The 17987-nt window shown below is 38.4% G+C and overlaps 1 protein-coding gene across 4 annotated transcripts in view; it reads left to right on the top strand.

The window, feature by feature from the left end:
• The window catches only part of Sur (Sulfonylurea receptor), a 129923-nt gene extending 120060 nt beyond the window's left edge, over positions 1-9863 (top strand). For all 4 annotated transcript variants that reach the window (XM_067765199.1, XM_067765201.1, XM_067765200.1 and 1 more), the window contains 7 exons: positions 2016-2173; positions 2258-2453; positions 4271-4709; positions 4767-4894; positions 4960-5251; positions 8949-9145; positions 9226-9863. In XM_067765199.1, coding sequence (XP_067621300.1) covers positions 2016-2173; positions 2258-2453; positions 4271-4709; positions 4767-4894; positions 4960-5251; positions 8949-9145; positions 9226-9420 — 1605 coding nt within the window. In that variant the 3' untranslated portion in view covers positions 9421-9863. The remainder of the gene's footprint in view (positions 1-2015; positions 2174-2257; positions 2454-4270; positions 4710-4766; positions 4895-4959; positions 5252-8948; positions 9146-9225) is intronic.
• Positions 9864-17987: the final 8124 nt, after the last annotated feature.

The raw sequence follows: 17987 nt of genomic DNA, 5'->3' as shown, positions 1-17987 counted from the left end.
ATGACCCTGAATTATATTCCATCTCCATTCAATATTTTGTTCAGAATTACGTATAGATTACTCTGTTGTTTGCTGATAAGGTCGTCAGGCTTACAAGCATGGGAAGCCTCAACCGAAGGACATGGATAAAGTCTGCAACGTTTTTTTTTACGTTAGTCAAGTTAATTTATGTTAAAATTTTCATCCCATCACGGAGCGGGGCCTTCTTTCTCCTGGATATTGGACAAGTGGCCTGTCGCGGCCTGAAAATTTGATTCTAGAAACATAACCCCGCAGTCTGGATTATGTATATAGATTAGGTGAGTGCCTTGTTTATATTGAACCCATCCCCGACTTTTTTTTCAGCACAGCTTCACAGATTTTCTCCTTCAATTTCTGTGCGGTGGATTTTTTTTCCTTTCGCAGTTTATGTCAAAGATGTTCATGCAATGACCCGCCGGGGATTTTTGTCGAAATCTCCTAGTTTCCTACTCAAAGATCTGGAAGTTAGACGCTTTATAATATCAAGGACCGCCTTTCAACGGGAAAAATACTCTGAATTCGGAAAGACATAGGTAGGAAAATTGCCTTTTTTGCATACACAGAGCTTAAAAGATAATATGAAGTCAAAGTGAGATTCAGCCAACTCGTTTATCTCCCTCTTGTCCCACAACGTATGTCCGTCGTTCACGTCCCAGCGCAAGAGTAGCTATTTCTTAGGTCAGTTTTTGCATCACCTCGGGAGGTGCTTGCCTATCGTCAGCCATGTACTACGAGGCGATAGTAGCATTTATACCGCTTCATGACTGCTCCATGACCGACGCAATGTCATAAGTATTGAAATTAGTAAAAAAAGGAAGCGCTTCAATTATTGCTTACATCAACAGAGGCGCTCGGTTTACTTTCTTAACAAGTGTAGAACAGGTTTTAGCCTTTGGTCTGCAAACTCATTATCTTAGAGCACCGCACTTACGTCTCCCACACGTCTATATCGACCTCTCTGATAAGGATCGTCTGATTATCCCACGCATTTTGGCATACTGTGAATAAATTTTTTTACACCGTCATTATCAACAGAAGTGGAACCCAGCTGATTTTGCAAGGTAGAACTCCCCTAGGAGCTTGTTGGCATCGTCGACATACCGCAAGTTATCACCTTTCCAAGAAAATGTTTAGCTTGTGATTTCTGTTTGCCGCACTTAACCCTTTTCTTCCAATGCTCGATCCCCCAGGGACTCGTTGCTGGGAGAATTTGTAAGCTTGTCATCTCAACACCGAACCTAAGCCTACTAGCCGATGCACTGACTTGCTTTTCTTCTACGGTTTCTCTATTTTGAAAAGTGCCTGGTCACCCATTGGAACACCTGAGTCCTACAATTTCAAGCATTGGCTGAGTTTCACCTAATACATATTAATATTCTGGGAGTATCCGAAAGTTGGTGGTCTTCAACAAACTACCACGAAATGCTAAGAGTAGCAACACATTTCTCGCGAAATTTCTTTGAGAAACCGTGCTAAACTTAATCCCCCTATATGGATGGTATACCTCCTCGAAGGCGGGAACTAGAACTCATTACGTGATCGATGACCACCCCTAAAAGCCGCCTCTCAATAGAGCTCCAAACAGCCAGAAATTGCGTTCCTGGAGATGATATCTGACCGTCTTGCTGAGGGTGTATTTTGGCCTATCTTGCAGTATCAATGGAAGGCCACAAGCTGGGTGTGTTAAAAAAAAGCAAAAAGAGAAGATTACATAACGAATAGCTGAACGGGATATTGCTGAGTGATAGAAGCGCCAGCATGACTGAAGGTGCTTAGGACTCCAATACTCGGAGTGATAACTGATGAAGAATTGGTGATTCAGAAACATGTTCCAGCAGACCATAGTCCTATGTAGTTCTGTAGTTCCATTAGTTGCGACTAAGTGGGGATCATACGAAATTACATCAAAAATTTATATGCAGTATTGCCAACTATCAAAAACTTTATTAAATTTATATGCAAATTGTCTCAAGTTAAATTTAATTCATTCACAGAAAATCGCTGCTACGAGTCAACGTTTGCTGCAATTCTCACTACTTTGCCTGTGTGCTGTGCTGATAAATGTTAGCATTACACCCTGGTTCATATTGCTGACGGCGCCAATTTGCTTTATTTATTATATTATACAAAAGTTCTATAGATGCTCAGCGAGGTAGGTCATGAAATTCTTTGGCCTTAGACAAAAATATATTTATAATTTCGAAAAGAAAAAAAATTAATAAAAATTTACCTCCAGAGAACTGCAACGCATTGAAAATTCAACGAGTTCACCAGTCATATCGCATCTCTCGGAAACTATACAGGGTGTTACAACGATCAGAGCATACAATCAGGAGGCGCGTTTTACTGAGATACTCTTCAACCGTTTGGAAGCGAATACAATTGCTTTTACGATATTGAATACGAGTAATCGTTGGTTGGGTATATGGCTGGTAAATTATGCTTTGATAACTGATTAATAATAACTAAAATACAGTTATCATTCACTGATTAGATACTGTTTGTGAATTACCTGTTACTAAGTACTGATCTTAAAATCTGGTCAAAGTTATCTTCATTCTATGGTTCAGTAGGGGCCCTCTTGTATCACTTAAGGATTTAAGGGCGATCAGGCGCTCGCAGTTTCTTTTAAATGCTTCTAATTTACGGGATGTACTGAACAGGACTCATCTGGAGTTATTACTGACATCGCAACAAATCTAATGTATCGGCAAGTCAACGTTATGGTCACTCCACTCGATTGTAAAGCAAGTAGTTGGGTCCTTAGATTAAAAAGAATTTCCTCTGATTGCATTTGCGGACACGAAAAGCCTCTGGCTGGTTTACGAGGGGCTATGGTTAAATTCATTCATAAACCTCGGTGTAATAAAACTGTTGCATCAGAATGAGGTGGGCCACAATCGAGCGAAAGGTTTGTAAAGGCCCGCCACAAGTGGTGTTTTTTCAACTCTACTCTAGGTTGTTGTACCGAACGGCCTTTTATTGAAGCTCGTAGCTAATCGCTGCCGAGTGATTACCTACGCAGATGACTTAGATACTCACATTAAAATTGGCCAGACTTACAACTTCTGGAGACCATGCGCAATGTTTGGCAGGTCATCTGGACATGGTGGATGCGTGAGCTGAGTTATGTGGACTGAATTTCAAAACAGACTGTGTTAGTTCCATTTACGGCAAGATACATGATCTCTGCTTTCACAGCTCCTTCATTTAGGAGAGTACCGCTGGGTTAAATATTTAGATATTCCCTTGAACACAAAATTGTCTTGCAATTGGAATAGAACGAGAGGGCAAGAAAATACTTGGTTACCTTAAACTGTTACAGGGAGACTATAGGCATAAGTTGGGCATTCTCGGCAAAGGAAGTAAGCCGGGTTAATGAAATGGTAGCCAATCCGATTCTATTGTATGGGGTGCTGGTTACGTGGAACGCACAAAAACAAATCCGAGTATTAAAGCCTTAATTTGAACTATAGTGTAACCGAAAGTAGTCTCAGAGGGCCTGATTTCGCTTGTGATTCTATCGAACTGCTTTAAGATAAGGGGCCATAACAGTATCTGAAGTTGTAACTCAGATCTCTTAACCAAGATGGGTATACTTTAACCTAATGTAGATAACTTAGGCAATTAGGAGTTTCGCTGTCCACCTCTATCAATCTTCTGTATTGAGGGCACCCAACCCCGCCTAGCGGACATTACCTTTTCCAGCGCCAGAACTGGACGACAATGGACAACGGTGGTTAGTTTGGCAAGGCTCATCTATTAATAGTCAATGGGGTTTTGACGAGTCAATGGATTCATGCGATTCGTTTTAGTAGTGGAAACTCATCCAAATCAAATGCATGGATGATGATGAGGTTTATTCGTCGAGTTACTTGATGCTGCACTTTTCAGATTTTACCAGAACCACGCGGCAGTAGCTCATTCGAGACCAATCACATTTGTAATAACATCGGGTGCAAAGTTTTTTAAAGCTTGCGTCTCCGTTTTTTTCTATGGCATCACGACTCAACTCCATGTAGTTTAAGTGAGCTTTTCTCACCCGGGTTGCTGGCAATCAACCCAACCTAACCTACCGTACAGGTACTGAAAACGGGTCTCTGGTATTTACCGGACATTGGACCATTTTGAGTTACTGTTTACTGATCCTCCTCTAACCGAAACTGAGCCATTACTGGCATTGAGATATACTATATTGTACTCGTTACTTATACTCTTCACTAATTTATCATCCTTCTACCAACTACAGGACTTTCTTGGCGGCTTCATTGTCTTCATTGCGATCATAACCGCTTTGATAGCAGCAACTGTTAGCTGTAGCCGTTACAGTAAAAAATTCAACAACAACACAAACACACACATTCCTCTCACCTTAACACCCACACCTTCGCTCGTCGGTTTGGCTATAAATTATACGCTGCTAATGCCGATTTATTTGAATTGGGTTGTAAAACTTTTGGCTGATATGGAAATGTATGTGGGCTCTGTGGAACGTATTGCGTATTATGCGGAAATTGATCATAACAATGAAACACCTTTGGATATAACAAGTGGTGAGGCAAAGGCGGAAGAGTTCAAAATAAAATCAATTGGAAAAACGCAAAAAGGCACGACGATCAATTTTGAAGTGGCGCGTGTGGAGTTTTGTAAGCCGCGCAGCTTATCAGTGGCCACGGCTATAAGTAATTGTGAGTGGTATGCTTATCTCATCGTAGACACCCTGTATATAATTTTTTGCATTACAGATGAGTCTGTGCCAATTTCATGGCCTAGACAAGGTGATATCAGCTTTGAAAATGTTAGTCTCTGCTATGAGGGACAAAAAGATGAGGTGATCAAAAATTTAACTTTAAAAATTCCATATGGACAAAAGGTGTGTGACAGATTGTAGTATATCGTCGAATATTTTACTCACTTCTTAACGTTGTCTAATTCTAGCTTGGCATTTGTGGGCGCACTGGCAGCGGCAAGTCTTCTCTAGCCATGTCTTTGCTTGGTGTGCTTCAATCAACAGCCGGTAGCATTTGTATTGACGATGTGGATATAACAAAAATTCATCCAGATGAGCTACGCATGCGCATATCGATGATACCACAGGATGTGCATATATTCAATTTGAGCATAAAAGAAAATCTGAATCCCACTTGCTACTATGACATCACTGAGCTTTGGGATGCCCTAGATAAGGTGGGGCTGGCGAGTTTCGTGAATCAGTTGCCGAAGGGTATAGGTGAGTGTGGTTTAGACTGATTCAAAAAGAAAAAAATTGCAAAATATCAAAACTAAACTTGGAGCGTATGTTAAAAGGGGGCTTGGAAAAAAAGGTTTGATGTTTAAACATCTATACGGTATGAGGCATCCAAAATGTAAATTGTAATGTAGGTTGGCTAAGGTTCAGAAGCCTTGTATGGGAACTACCCACACTTCCATTCAGAGATATTTTTGTCCATTGTGAGTGCGCTCAGTGCGTGCCGTGTGGCGGAACATTGGTCTAACCAGATTACCTCGTAGTAGTTCTCAACGAACCATTTGCTTCTCGGATGAACTTAAATTGAAGCGCAAGGAACGTTTTACAAGACGGTGCACCACCTAATTTTTATGAAAAATTATCAAATGTGGTATCAAAAGATGCGTCTCGACCTCCGTTTTTAGAATCCGAAAGCGAAATTTTAAATTTTTATTACTGTCAAAAGATATAAGCAAAAAATCGGTTAACATTTTCATGTGGTTGTTGTTTTTTGCAAGACTTGTTGTACACACATACACACTAATACAGAAAGGTGTTCTGCCCGCATTTAATTTTGATCCCCACCCACCCAGGGTTATTTTTTAAAATCGCGGCCGAAGGCCGCCAACGCAGAAAGGTGTTCTGTGCAAAAAAACTTCTGATCGGGTCCCCTATTTCGACCCTCTCTGGGTAATTTTTCCGTTTTTTTGTAAATAACTTTCGACCGAAATAAAATTTTTTATTTTCGCTTTCGGCGGCCGAGACGCGTCTTTTGATACCGCCTTTGATAATTTTTGATAAAAATTAGGTGATGCACCGTCTTTTAAAACGTTACAAAGCGCAACATCCACCTTCCCAATCTCTAGTTCCTTTCCTATTCAAATATTGCCATAAAAACCTTGAGACTTCGCAATTATCGCGGCTGGTCCACAGCAAGTCCGTTGCTCTAATCTCATACTCCTCGACTTTCCTGAGCATATGGTGGTCAAACGAAGTTGTCCGCCTCGCTTATGTTCATTCTAGAACCTTTCCTGGTTTTCTCATCTGCAAATTCATTGCCTTCAATATCACCGTGCCCACGGACCAAGCAATGGGAAACATTGAGTTGCGTTATGGACGCCAGCAAAGCTCGACACGATATCCGACTTATCACGTTAGATTCCTTTAAGGTCGCCTGGATGGCGACAAAGATTGTTATATTGGAGTCTGGGACTGTACTGTTTTGGGCCTGTCTGCCTGCTCTCTCTGTGGCATAGACCTCCACTCGGAAGATACTGTGCATGAGTCAGGATTTTGGTACGATTGATTTAGCTGCAGGTGCTTTGGGTGCATTCCAGCTCCAGTTCCTTTTCCGATTTTAGAGCCGCCTATGTAGATTGTAATGCTCCTACCACTGTCTAGGTCTACCTCCTATTCCCCCCTGAAGGATATCTTATGTTCTGCAACTTGAAGCCATTATGGTTCCCATCACTGTTACGGAAGGAATTGAAGAGAAAGCAAAAAAAAAAAATAAAAGATTGAAGTGAAATCAAGCCAAGTCCAGTCAATTTAAGTCAATTCAAGTCAAATCAACTCAAGTCAAGTCAAGTTAAGTCAAGTCAAGTCAAGCCACGTCAAACTAGCAGTTTCAATATAGTTGGAGCAGAGGGGCATGGGTGTTACGAGTTGTTACTTCCACATTGAAATTGAAAGGATGGGTAGTGACATGTGAGGCCCCATTACATGCAGTACAAACATTGCATGTGTCGGAGTTGATTCTGGATAAGTAATAGCTAAACCTATCTACCCAGATCGAAGTTGTGCCAGAGTGATGCGCGTCTATCTAAAAATTTTTTGTTTTCTTCAACTGAACGTTTCGGGTATTGGACACTGAGAACAGAGTTCGTCGGGCATATATCGGCATAAGACTTTGACCCCTTTTTGTGAATGAGGCTGAGGGCCTGTTTATGCATTTCTGGTTTGTACCACATTTCTTCATTCAGTGCATACGGACATGAATCTCAGGGCCAAGGAGAGGGGGGGCAGCCAGGGTAATTGCCCTGGGGCGCAGAAGGGTTTTGGGGGCCCGGCAAGGCAAAGCAGTATTGACAGTACTGACAGTACTCTAACTACGATTTCATAAATACATACATATTTTGTTGCTACAAAAAATTGTTTTAAAATTGAAAATCACTAAACTCAAATCAAATACTCTGGGGCATAGCCATAGTCGAAATAAAATGTGATTTTAAGTTAGATAAACGTTTTTGACACAATTTTGTAAAAGCCAGCGACATCTGTAAATACAGGCTGATAATAAACTAGAGTGTTAATTTGAAAAAATTAATACACTTGACTTGTTTTGCGAAGCGCAAATTTGTGCAAACATATGAGTATGCCGTGGATAAGCTTACATAGGTCATTGATGAGTTGAAGAAGTTCAGGGATCAATGGTCGATCATACTTCAAGAATGTAAGGTTCTGGCAGGGAGTATAGGAGTTATGAATACCTTCGCAGAGAAAAGAAGGAAGATAAGAAAGCGCCAGTTCGATGAAGTACCTGGCGAATCGCCTGAGTGTGACTCAATTCAAACAGCAAGTTTTTTAAGTTCTTTTGGACTGCTTGATTGGTAACATGACAAGACGTTTCGAAGCCGTAAATGACATTGCGATTAAATTTAGTTTTTTGTGGAAGTATCAGGATCTGACAGAAGAGGAGCTCAGAGAAAAGGCAGCGGCATTCTGCACGATTTATGGCATCGATATTTCTACGGATCTGATAGATGAAATCATACATCCCAAAGCCATCCACTTAGCAAATTTGGGATGTGATTCGCTGCCACCATTTCAACTTCTGAACAAATTTCATGACTTGAAGATGGAAGTATTATTTCCTAACATCCGCATAGCATTAAGAATATTTTGCACACTTCCAGTCAGTGTGGCTGAAGGGAAGCGTTCTTTTAGTCTATTGTCTATACTACTATGAGCCAAAATAGCTTGACAAGCCTTGGAACATTGGCGTTGGAGTCCAGCCTTGCTCGCAACATTAGTTTTGAATCGGTAATTTCCATATTCGCAGATCAAAAAGCACGGAAGGTTTCCTTTGGCTGATTCAAGCTCTTAAAATGTACATAGTTAGAAAAAGTTAATGAAGCAATCAAACAATGAAATATAACATTTCATTTATGTAAGTGCTCCAGTAAATCTTATTTTATATGAAATAAAACTGAAAATGTGAATTGAAAAAATAATGTATATCATGATATTTTTTACTGGATTGAGTTTATTTTTTAGGGGGGCCCGTAAACGCGAACTATCCCAGGGGCACGGCTCGGCTCTCTGCGGCCCTGATGACTCTATATCCTTGCTAAGCGGGGCCTTAACCATCAGTAGTTTGTTAGGGTGGCCAGATTTATGAATATTTAATAGAAGCGGTAACACTCATTAGTTTGGTCCTCCAAAGCTCTAGATATCCTTCCTTGGTCTGTTTCAGCTCTGAGGTATTTTTCGCATAGTTTTGTCTGCTGGATGGACTGTAGCTTCTGAAAGTATGCTTCTTGCTTCAACCAAATTCCGATATCCTCTCAACAGCTTTCAATTTAGCGGAGATATTTTTCATTTTTTTCAATTTCATATGCGAACCAATCAAGTCTAGTGTGCTCGTTTCTTACGCAAAATTGAAAACAAAAAATTATAAATATTAAAATATTTTCCATAGATACCATTGTCGGTGATGGTGGCGTGCAATTAAGTGCTGGCCAACGTCAGCTACTCTGTTTGGCGCGCATATTACTACGTGGCTCTGTTTGCTTGATACTCGATGAGGCTACGAGTTCATTGGATAGCAACGCTGAACAAGCGTTACTCACAGCGGCACATAGCTCGTTTCGTGGACGTACAATTATAACAATCGCTGTATGTGAATTTATTTATCAATATTTGCTTATAAACATGTTTTTTTATTTCTATTTTATTATTTATTTTCGTATTTTCAGCATCGCCTGCAAACGATACTTGATTATGATCGCATTATTGTATTGGAGCAGGGGCGTATTGTTGAGGATGGCACACCGTCTGAGTTGCAACAGCGCAAAGATGGTGCTTTCTATAGCTTAATACATAGTGGGCGTCAGCCGTTGGATGGTGCTGCTGTCAAGGCGACAACGGAGACCGGACATAATCGAGTATAACAAGAAATTAGTTTTTAAAGTGCTGATTTTTATTAACGTACATACGTAAGATTGCTTGTCAATATAGCGTTAGTTATTTATTTTTTGTGTTTAAGTTATTTATAGTTTTTATATATTTTATGTAAGCTCTTTAAGAATGTAATAGCCTGAAAGTATGCTATGCAAATTAATGGAAATATGCTAGCTTAAATATGCTAAAAGTTATAAAGAAAATGTTATATCAGTGATGCATACTTTTAGGCTCAAATTTACTTAAGCTGAATTTTGAAGTGCATGGGGATCCTTATTTGGCCATATTCTGCTTTTCTAGTCTTTTTGTAATTATTTTTATTTAAGGCATTTTTTTGACTTCGTAAACCTTTGCACTTAAATTTATATAATTTTTTGACATGGTTTTTTAATCTACAAAATAAATATTAACCTTTGTTACATGTCGTCTGTATATACATGTTTGTATTTGTTGTACAAGTCTAATAAATGTTTGCTGCTTTATTTTGCGCAAAAAAAGCGCTTTCATTGAATTATAGAAAGTTCCAAAAATTCCTTGAACGCTAAGTGTCTTTAAGAAAAAATATTTGCTGTGTCTAAAAGTATGCAATATTAAGATATAGGAAGTCAAACGATTATTTACACGTTTACGCTAAAAACAAAGTCCCTACACGCTCTACATGCAAGGCGTTTCTGTACACGAGCAATACCAACGTTTGTTCTCAATCAGTTGTTCTCTTACAGCAACCTACTCTTTGTTCAACCCTGCTGATATTGTTAGTTTCCTTGAACCTCCATTACAGAATTTTGATAAAATTTTATTCAGTGAGCCTGCGTTTTAGACAGGACAAAGTTATGTTGCAACTACAGCAATAACCTAGTGGAATTCAAAGACGTAGAACCGACCCTTACAGTGCACCATAACCAAAATCTGAAGCGAAACCTGTATTGAGTGTGAGAAATAGGTGTAAGCCACATACTATAAGATATTCTTATTATGTGACTTCCGTTTTGAACAATCTAGCTGTGCACACACGCCAAGTGGAAATTAAATTAAATCTTTAAATATCAAATCAATTGTTTTATTGAATGATACATGGTGTCAGAAGTGGGCCAAAACACTTCAAACTTTATACTTTTATAATATAATTACCACTGATAATTGCCATAATGGCTGAAAATCGACTACCGCCTGAATTGGACTGCAGTAATCTCGCTAAAAACTGGCCCACATGGAAAGGAACTTTTTGCATATACCTACATGCCAATGGAAAACTAAAAGAAAAAGAAGACGTCAAAATTGCAACATTTTTATGGCTTCTAGGACCGAAAGCAGTGGAAATGTATAACACGCTGTTCCCAAACGATGCACAGTGTTTCGTGTAGAACAAGCTAGCTGGACAAAAACAAAGTTCTTATTCCAAGAAAAGTGTAATGAGAAATGAAAGAAAACAAACAAAATAACGGGATTTTTGCTTTTTTTTTGAGATTTTTGCTCATATATATTGAGTAATTGAAGTAAGAAGGCAGGAGTGGCCGTAAAATGCATTGATTAATTTGCAAAATTCTTCTTGAATATTAAGATTCATATTTCTTTTAAGTGAACGCTTTTACATAATTTTTTTGATGGATTCTAAGCTCGAAGGTAAGTAAAATCTTTTAATAGTAATTCTTTCATAATTAGAGTATTTTCGATATATTTAACATTCCGTTATTAAGAAGAAAAGGTATTTTTTCCCTATATTTTTAACTTTAGGGATAAAAAAGTTACATACATCCGCCGACATCCGGGCTTAATTTTACATATATTATAGTCGCAAGTATTCTCTAATAGTCGAAAGAAAAAACCATTGCGAGTTATTTGCACATCTATTTTAAATTTTTTTTTGTAGATTTAGTTATCTCTACATATCAAATAGGATGTATGTACGTACCAGCTCCGACGAGATATTTGAACCTTTAAAGCTGATCTACAAACGGCAAAACCAATTCCCTGGTACAGGGAACAAACACGTAACCATAAAACATAACAAAAATAAACGCGCAAGGTCAACAAGAGCACACCAAAAGCAAAAAGGCGAAGATCATTGACTTCAACCTGCCACAACCTACCGCACCAGTCACCAAGGCATAAAAACAGGTACATACAATGGATTGATGAAGATAAACCAAAACCAGGTTTCGGCAATACCAATGACGGCAACACTGCTCGTAGGTTTTTCGAAAATTCTGAGGCTAGTGCTGAGATTACGGGATTGGATGTAACGCTCATCAAAAGATTCGACACTCTCCTTCGCGCATTAGCATCTGGGTACAATATAAATACCCAAAGATTTGAAAAATTTGCGGTCGAGACTAAAAAACTATACATAGATCTCTATCCATGGTTTAATATGCCTGTTACATACAGTACATAAATTCTTAGTGCATAGTACTGAAATTATAAAATCAGCAATTTTACCTATTGGTCAACTTTCCGAGGAAGCACAGGAAGCCCGTAACAAAGATTTGAGACGATTCAGGGATTATAACACACAAAAGCAGACGCGTGAAGGCACGAATAGAGATCTTATGAATATGTTGCTTATAACATCGGATCCTTTAGTTAACAGTTTTAGGGAGATACCTAAGAAAAAATTTAAAAGTCTGACTTCAGAAGTCTTAAATTTACTGTCCCCCGATAATGTTGAGGAGTCAATAAATATCCCAATTGTTTCAAGCTTTCACAGTAGTGTTGCTGATGTTCATGACTATTCCTCAAGTGACTCATCCAATGAAAGTGATGATAGCGAATAATAACATAATTATAAAAGATAACCTACCCTATAACTTTTTGTTGGATCAGGTTTTATTCAATTTAAATCTATTGTCTTTTCTACTTTGTATTATACTTTACTCTTAAGTTTTTGTAATAAGTAATTTTGACATAATTAATTTAATTATTTACATTGCATTGCATTACATTGTTGTAATTCACTTTTACATTCCTGACTGGTACTATAAAATAATTCTGTAAAAATTGTAGTGCCAGGATAAATACTCAAATAAATACAAAATATGTATGTACATATGTACAGTCACTCACATAAATAAGTAGACACCCCTTTTTGGATAATTCTTACAATTTTCGCTTTGGCAAATTTATTTTAACTAATTTCCCGTAAGAAAATTTGTCACGATCTATAACAAAAACTAAATTATATTTAAAAAATTCGACGAATTTTCATAAAAAATTTTAATTTTTTTTCCCAATTTTTAGAATTTTTTAGAGTATTGAGATTTGTAGTCCATTCAATTTAAGTACAATAAAGTAATGTTCTTAAGTCCTTTAAATTTTTTTGGATCTATGTCACTTATTCACATTAGTTACTGTATATGAAATAAGCAAATGTATGCATATGAAGTAAAATTTTGGAAAAAAATAAAAAAAAAGAACATATGGCTGAAAAAAATGACGTAGTTGTAATAAATGACTGCATATGAAACGGAAAATCTCATAAAATAATTTTGTCCAGCTAGCTTGTTCTACACGAAACACTGTGCGATGGGCCAACTGAGCAATTGCTTGGCATACCTGCAAGTACTAGCAATGGCGGTGAGGACGCACGCTCATTAGCAAATGTGCTGGATGCTTTTGACAATTACTGCATTCTAAAAAAGATCGTGGAAATGGAATCATTCAAATTTAATACGCTAACGCAAAAGGAAAAACAGCCTTTTTCTGAGTTTCAAACGGAACTGCGCACCCAAATACGTTATTGCGAATACAACTGTAGCTGTGGTCAGTCGTTCGGCGATCGTATGTTACGATACCGAATCATTTTGGGTGTATATGACAAAACACTACAGCTTAAATTGCTTGATGGGAGAGATGATCCACCAGAAAAGATAATTGAGAAGTGTAAGGTATACGAAGCTGCAAATTCTCACAAAATGCTATTGGAACAGGGAAATTCCAAAACCATCAACGCAATCGAAGAATCTGTGCATGCAATTACACGTTTTTGCTACAATTGCGGGCAACAATTTACAACAGGTCACTTAAATACGTGCAAAGCAAAGGAAGTAACCTGCCGAGGTTGTGGAAAAAAGGGTCATTTTGTGAAAATGTGTCGCGGAAAGAAAAACCAGCAATTAACGGATAAGAAGACAACAAACAATGGACAGAGAGTAAATCCCGGATTAAGCAAGCAGCATGGACAGGTACACTCAGTAGGAGATCACTATAATTGGAACGATGAAGGTAAAGCTTGTAATAAAACAAATATATCAACCAGGTTAGTAGGTAATGTTCATATTTATAGAATAAATACCAGTCATAATGGAACATGCAAGTGGACCAAGAAATATTATATACAAAACACCCCAATTTCATTCAAAATAGACTCCGGATCCGATGTCAATTGCATTCCTGTCAAATATCTTTCAAAATTTAAAACTAAATTCATTAACAAATTATCCCTTGTACGATTATAGTGGGAATAAAATAAAAACTCTTGGCAAAGTAAAATGCACTGATCCTGACTTGAATAAGGAACAAGAGGCAGAGTTTGTTGTTGTAGATAATGCGAGCGTACCAATTTTAGGGTTGGAGGCTAGTGTGAGCTTTAAGATCATAAAACGGATGGATATCAATATTATACAGTCTAAAACGACACCGTTTCCAAAAAGTTAAAGTGATTTTATTAAGCAATATAGTACTGTTTTCAGTGGATTAGGTAAATTTCCAGGAACTGTTTCAATAACACTAAAGGAGGGGGGGGGGGGGGGTTTATACCTTGTCTGAATTATAAGAAAAGAATACCATTAAGTTTGTTAGAGCGTTTTAAATGCAAAATTGAGGAGATGGTGGGGAATAAAGTTATCACTCCACTCAATCACCCTACGGACTGGGTACATAATGTACAGTTAGTGGAAAAGAAAAATGACATTCGAGTGTGTCTGGATCCAAAGCTATTAAATAAGTGTATAAAACGAGAGCATTTTCTGATCCCGACTTTCGATGATGTAACTAGTCAATTAGTAAACAAATGTATATTTAATGTACTCGATCTCAGTAGTGGGTTTCGGCAAATGGAGTTGGATGAACCAAGCTCAAATTTAACCACGTTTATGACACCGTTTGGTCGCTATAAGTTCAATCGCGTACCCTTTGGCTTAAATTGTGCGCCAGAAATGTTTCAGAAAGAAATGGTCAAACATTTCGGCGATATTCCCGGTGTCATAATATACTTTGACAAAGGTATAAGATTCAATCCAGATAAAATTCAATATCGTCAAAAGGTACAATTAAACCAATTGACAAATATCGCGAAGCTATAATCAATCTGAAAAAGCCAGAAAATAAAAGCGATGTTATGCGATTTTTGGGTATGCTTAAGTTTCTGGCGGCATATATTCCGCACTTATCAACGTGCGGCCACCGTGGTGTGATGGTAGCGTGCTCCGCCTATCACACCGTATGCCCTGGGTTCAACTCCCGGGCAAAGCAACATCAAAATTTTAGAAATAAGATTTTTCAATTAGAAGAAAATTTTTCTAAGCGGGGTCGCCCCTCGGCAGTGTCTGGCAAGCGCTCCGATTGTATTTCTGCCATGAAAAGCTCTCAGTGAAAACTCATCTGCCTTGCAGATGCCGTTCGGAGTCGGCATAAAACATGTAGGTCCCGTCCGGCCAATTTGTAGGGAAAAATCAAGAGGAGCACGACGCAAATTGGAAGAGAAGCTCGGCCTTAGATCTCTTCGGAGGTTATCGCGCCTTACATTTAATTTTTTTTATCAAAACAATCGGCAAAGTTACGTGAACTAACTCATAACAACGCTAAGTTTCAGTGGACTGATGCTCATGACGATGAATTTCAAAATCTCATTACTATCATTACTATCATACATCCCAGTACTAGTTGTATATGACGAGGAAAAACCGGTAGTGGTGCAGACAGATGCATCAAAAGATGGTTTAGGTTCCGCTTTACTTCAAGAGGGACATCCTGTAGCCTATGCGTCCCGAACTCTCAGTAAATCAGAACAGAAATGGGCACAAATAAAGAAAGAGTTGCTAGCTATAGTATTTTCCTGCATTAAGTCTCATTATTATCTCTACGGTCGTGAATTTTTAGTACAGAGTGATCATAAGCCGCTCGAATCCTTTCTGAAGAAAGAAATTGATGAGGTCACGCCTAGGCTGCAGGCTATGTTAATTTTTTTGCTCAAATGTCCATAGATGGAGGTAGTTTATACTCCCGGTAAACAAATTTTTGTTGCTTTCTCGAGCTTCTTTAGGTGAAACAGCTGAAATTGCCGAGCTTAAGGGAGTTATTCATACGCTGTCAAGGAAAGTTTGCATATCGAAATCTAATTATGATTTATATTGAAAGAATATAGAGCAGGATGAAGATTACAAGAAAATATGTCAATACGTGGAACAGGAATGGCCCAGTTATCAGCAATTGAATGAGATAAGCAAAAAGTTTCACAAATACAAGTCTGAAATCCACTACGAAAATAGAATGTTGTTTAAAAATCATAGACTAATAATTCCAACCTCGTTACAACCAGTTGTATGCAGGTGGTTGCACAGGCCACACCTCGGAATAGAAAAAACGTTAGCAAAAACAAGATCATTGTATTTTTGGCCAAACATGACTGAACAGATTAAAGAACTAATCCTGGGATGTGTTGTGTGTGAAACTTTCAGACGTAATAATGCAAAAGAGCCATTGAGACAAGACGAGGTCCCTGAATATCCTTTTCAAATAATAGGAATTGATATTTTTGAATATGCGGGCAGATATTATATCTCCCTGATCGACGCATACTCTAACCTTGTGTTGTCAGAAAATCTTGCACATAAAACCGCTGACTGTGTAATCGACACGTTAAAAAAAAATTTCACGAAAGTAGGATATCCCACAACAATCCGCTGCGACAACAACCCATTAAATTCGTTAGAAAAGGAAAACTTCTTTAATGATGCTAATATTGTGGTGAAGTTTTCAAGTCCTAGATACTCACAAAGCAATGGATTAGCGGAGAAAGGGGTAGCAATTGCTAAGGGTTTGTTGAAAAGCTGTTTTGAAGCCAATGAAAAGGACAACTTTCAATATCATATTCTAGAATATAATACACCCCAGTGGCAGATTTGCAGTTAGCTCCAACTCAGTTATTCTTCGGGAGATTGATAAAAACAAAACTCCCAACAGCCGAACGACATTTGTTCCGAAACTCAATAGAAGAATCAGAGATAGGGGAAAGGATTAAAAAAGAAAGGAAAAAGCAGAAAGATTATTTTGATCGCAATGCAAAGACATTATCGGAATTACAGCTAGGTGATAGAATTATATTTAAGAAAACTGACAAAAAATGGTACTATGGCAAGATATTGCAAAACAGTAATGGAAGATCGTGTGTAATAAAAGATATTATTGGCGACGTCCGAACACGTCGTTTGAAATCCTTCACGATAGACGCATATTAAACAGTCGAACTAAATTTTTATGATGGCCTGAAACCGCAATCAATATGTTAGCTGTATATACTGAAACCGAAGTCGAAGCGAAGGATGAACGCTGCATGAGATGAGATGGGAACCATGTCTGCAAGTGAAATAAAAAAACCGATACCGGAATCCAAATGAAAATTGGAACAACCCTATCAGCCGTAGTCTGAACTGCAACCCATATTGAAACCGAAGTTCAAACAGAAATCGCTTCGTTTACTGAGATCTGTACGGAAACTGCGTCTGAACTCTAACTGGAAGTAAGATGCAGCGCAATTAGAGAGCCATCACCAAAGTTCGATGATGCAGCCGAACATCTTAACCAACGACCAAATGAGAATATGAAGCAACGCAAATGTTTAACCATAACCATCGTCGAAGTAGAAATCAGAACGGAAATCTTACCTAGACCCTGACTCTGAGTTCTATTAGATATTGTATGATGACCATCAAAATTTTATGAAAACGTAGCGAGGCTTAATATAGATCAACTTATCAGCCAATAAGACGTGGAGTTTTTATACCGAAATAAATATTTAGCGTTTTAGAAACAAACCCTGAGATAGGACGTTTTCGCGCTGATAGTCGGTATAGGGTTTTGGGGAGTGTTATCGTTACTGATGGTTCTTTACCGGATATATGTAGATCCGGTACGTACCGGTAAGAAGCAGCATTGAAGTACTAGCCCGACCAGATTTTCTTGCGCCCGGGGCAAAATTCGATATAATAAAAGTATATAGTTCTAACGGAGTCTCAGGTTCTTTTCTACTGCGAAGTAAATTATAATAAAAATACAAACTATCCAGGAAGTTCTTTTTGCGGACCATTTAGCGCCCCCTGTGTGTAGCGCCCGCTGCAAGATGCCCCCCTTGTCCCCTCCTTACTACACCACAGCCAGGCCATCGCGGGAACGATTAAATTTAATTTCCAAGGGTTGTCTGCTAGAGTCCAGCGCCTAAAATTAGGCAATTATTTTACTAGACGTAGTGAAGGTCCTATCTAGGAGTGTTTTGCCATTTTCATAAAAACTTAAGTAGGTTTGTGAAGCTCTTATATGAACTGAAAATATTTTGCGTAGTTGC

Source organism: Eurosta solidaginis, chromosome 2, assembly GCF_040869045.1.
Source record: "Eurosta solidaginis isolate ZX-2024a chromosome 2, ASM4086904v1, whole genome shotgun sequence".
Classification (NCBI taxonomy): Eukaryota; Metazoa; Arthropoda; class Insecta; order Diptera; family Tephritidae; genus Eurosta; species Eurosta solidaginis.
This window is presented reverse-complemented; position numbering and strand designations above follow the sequence as displayed.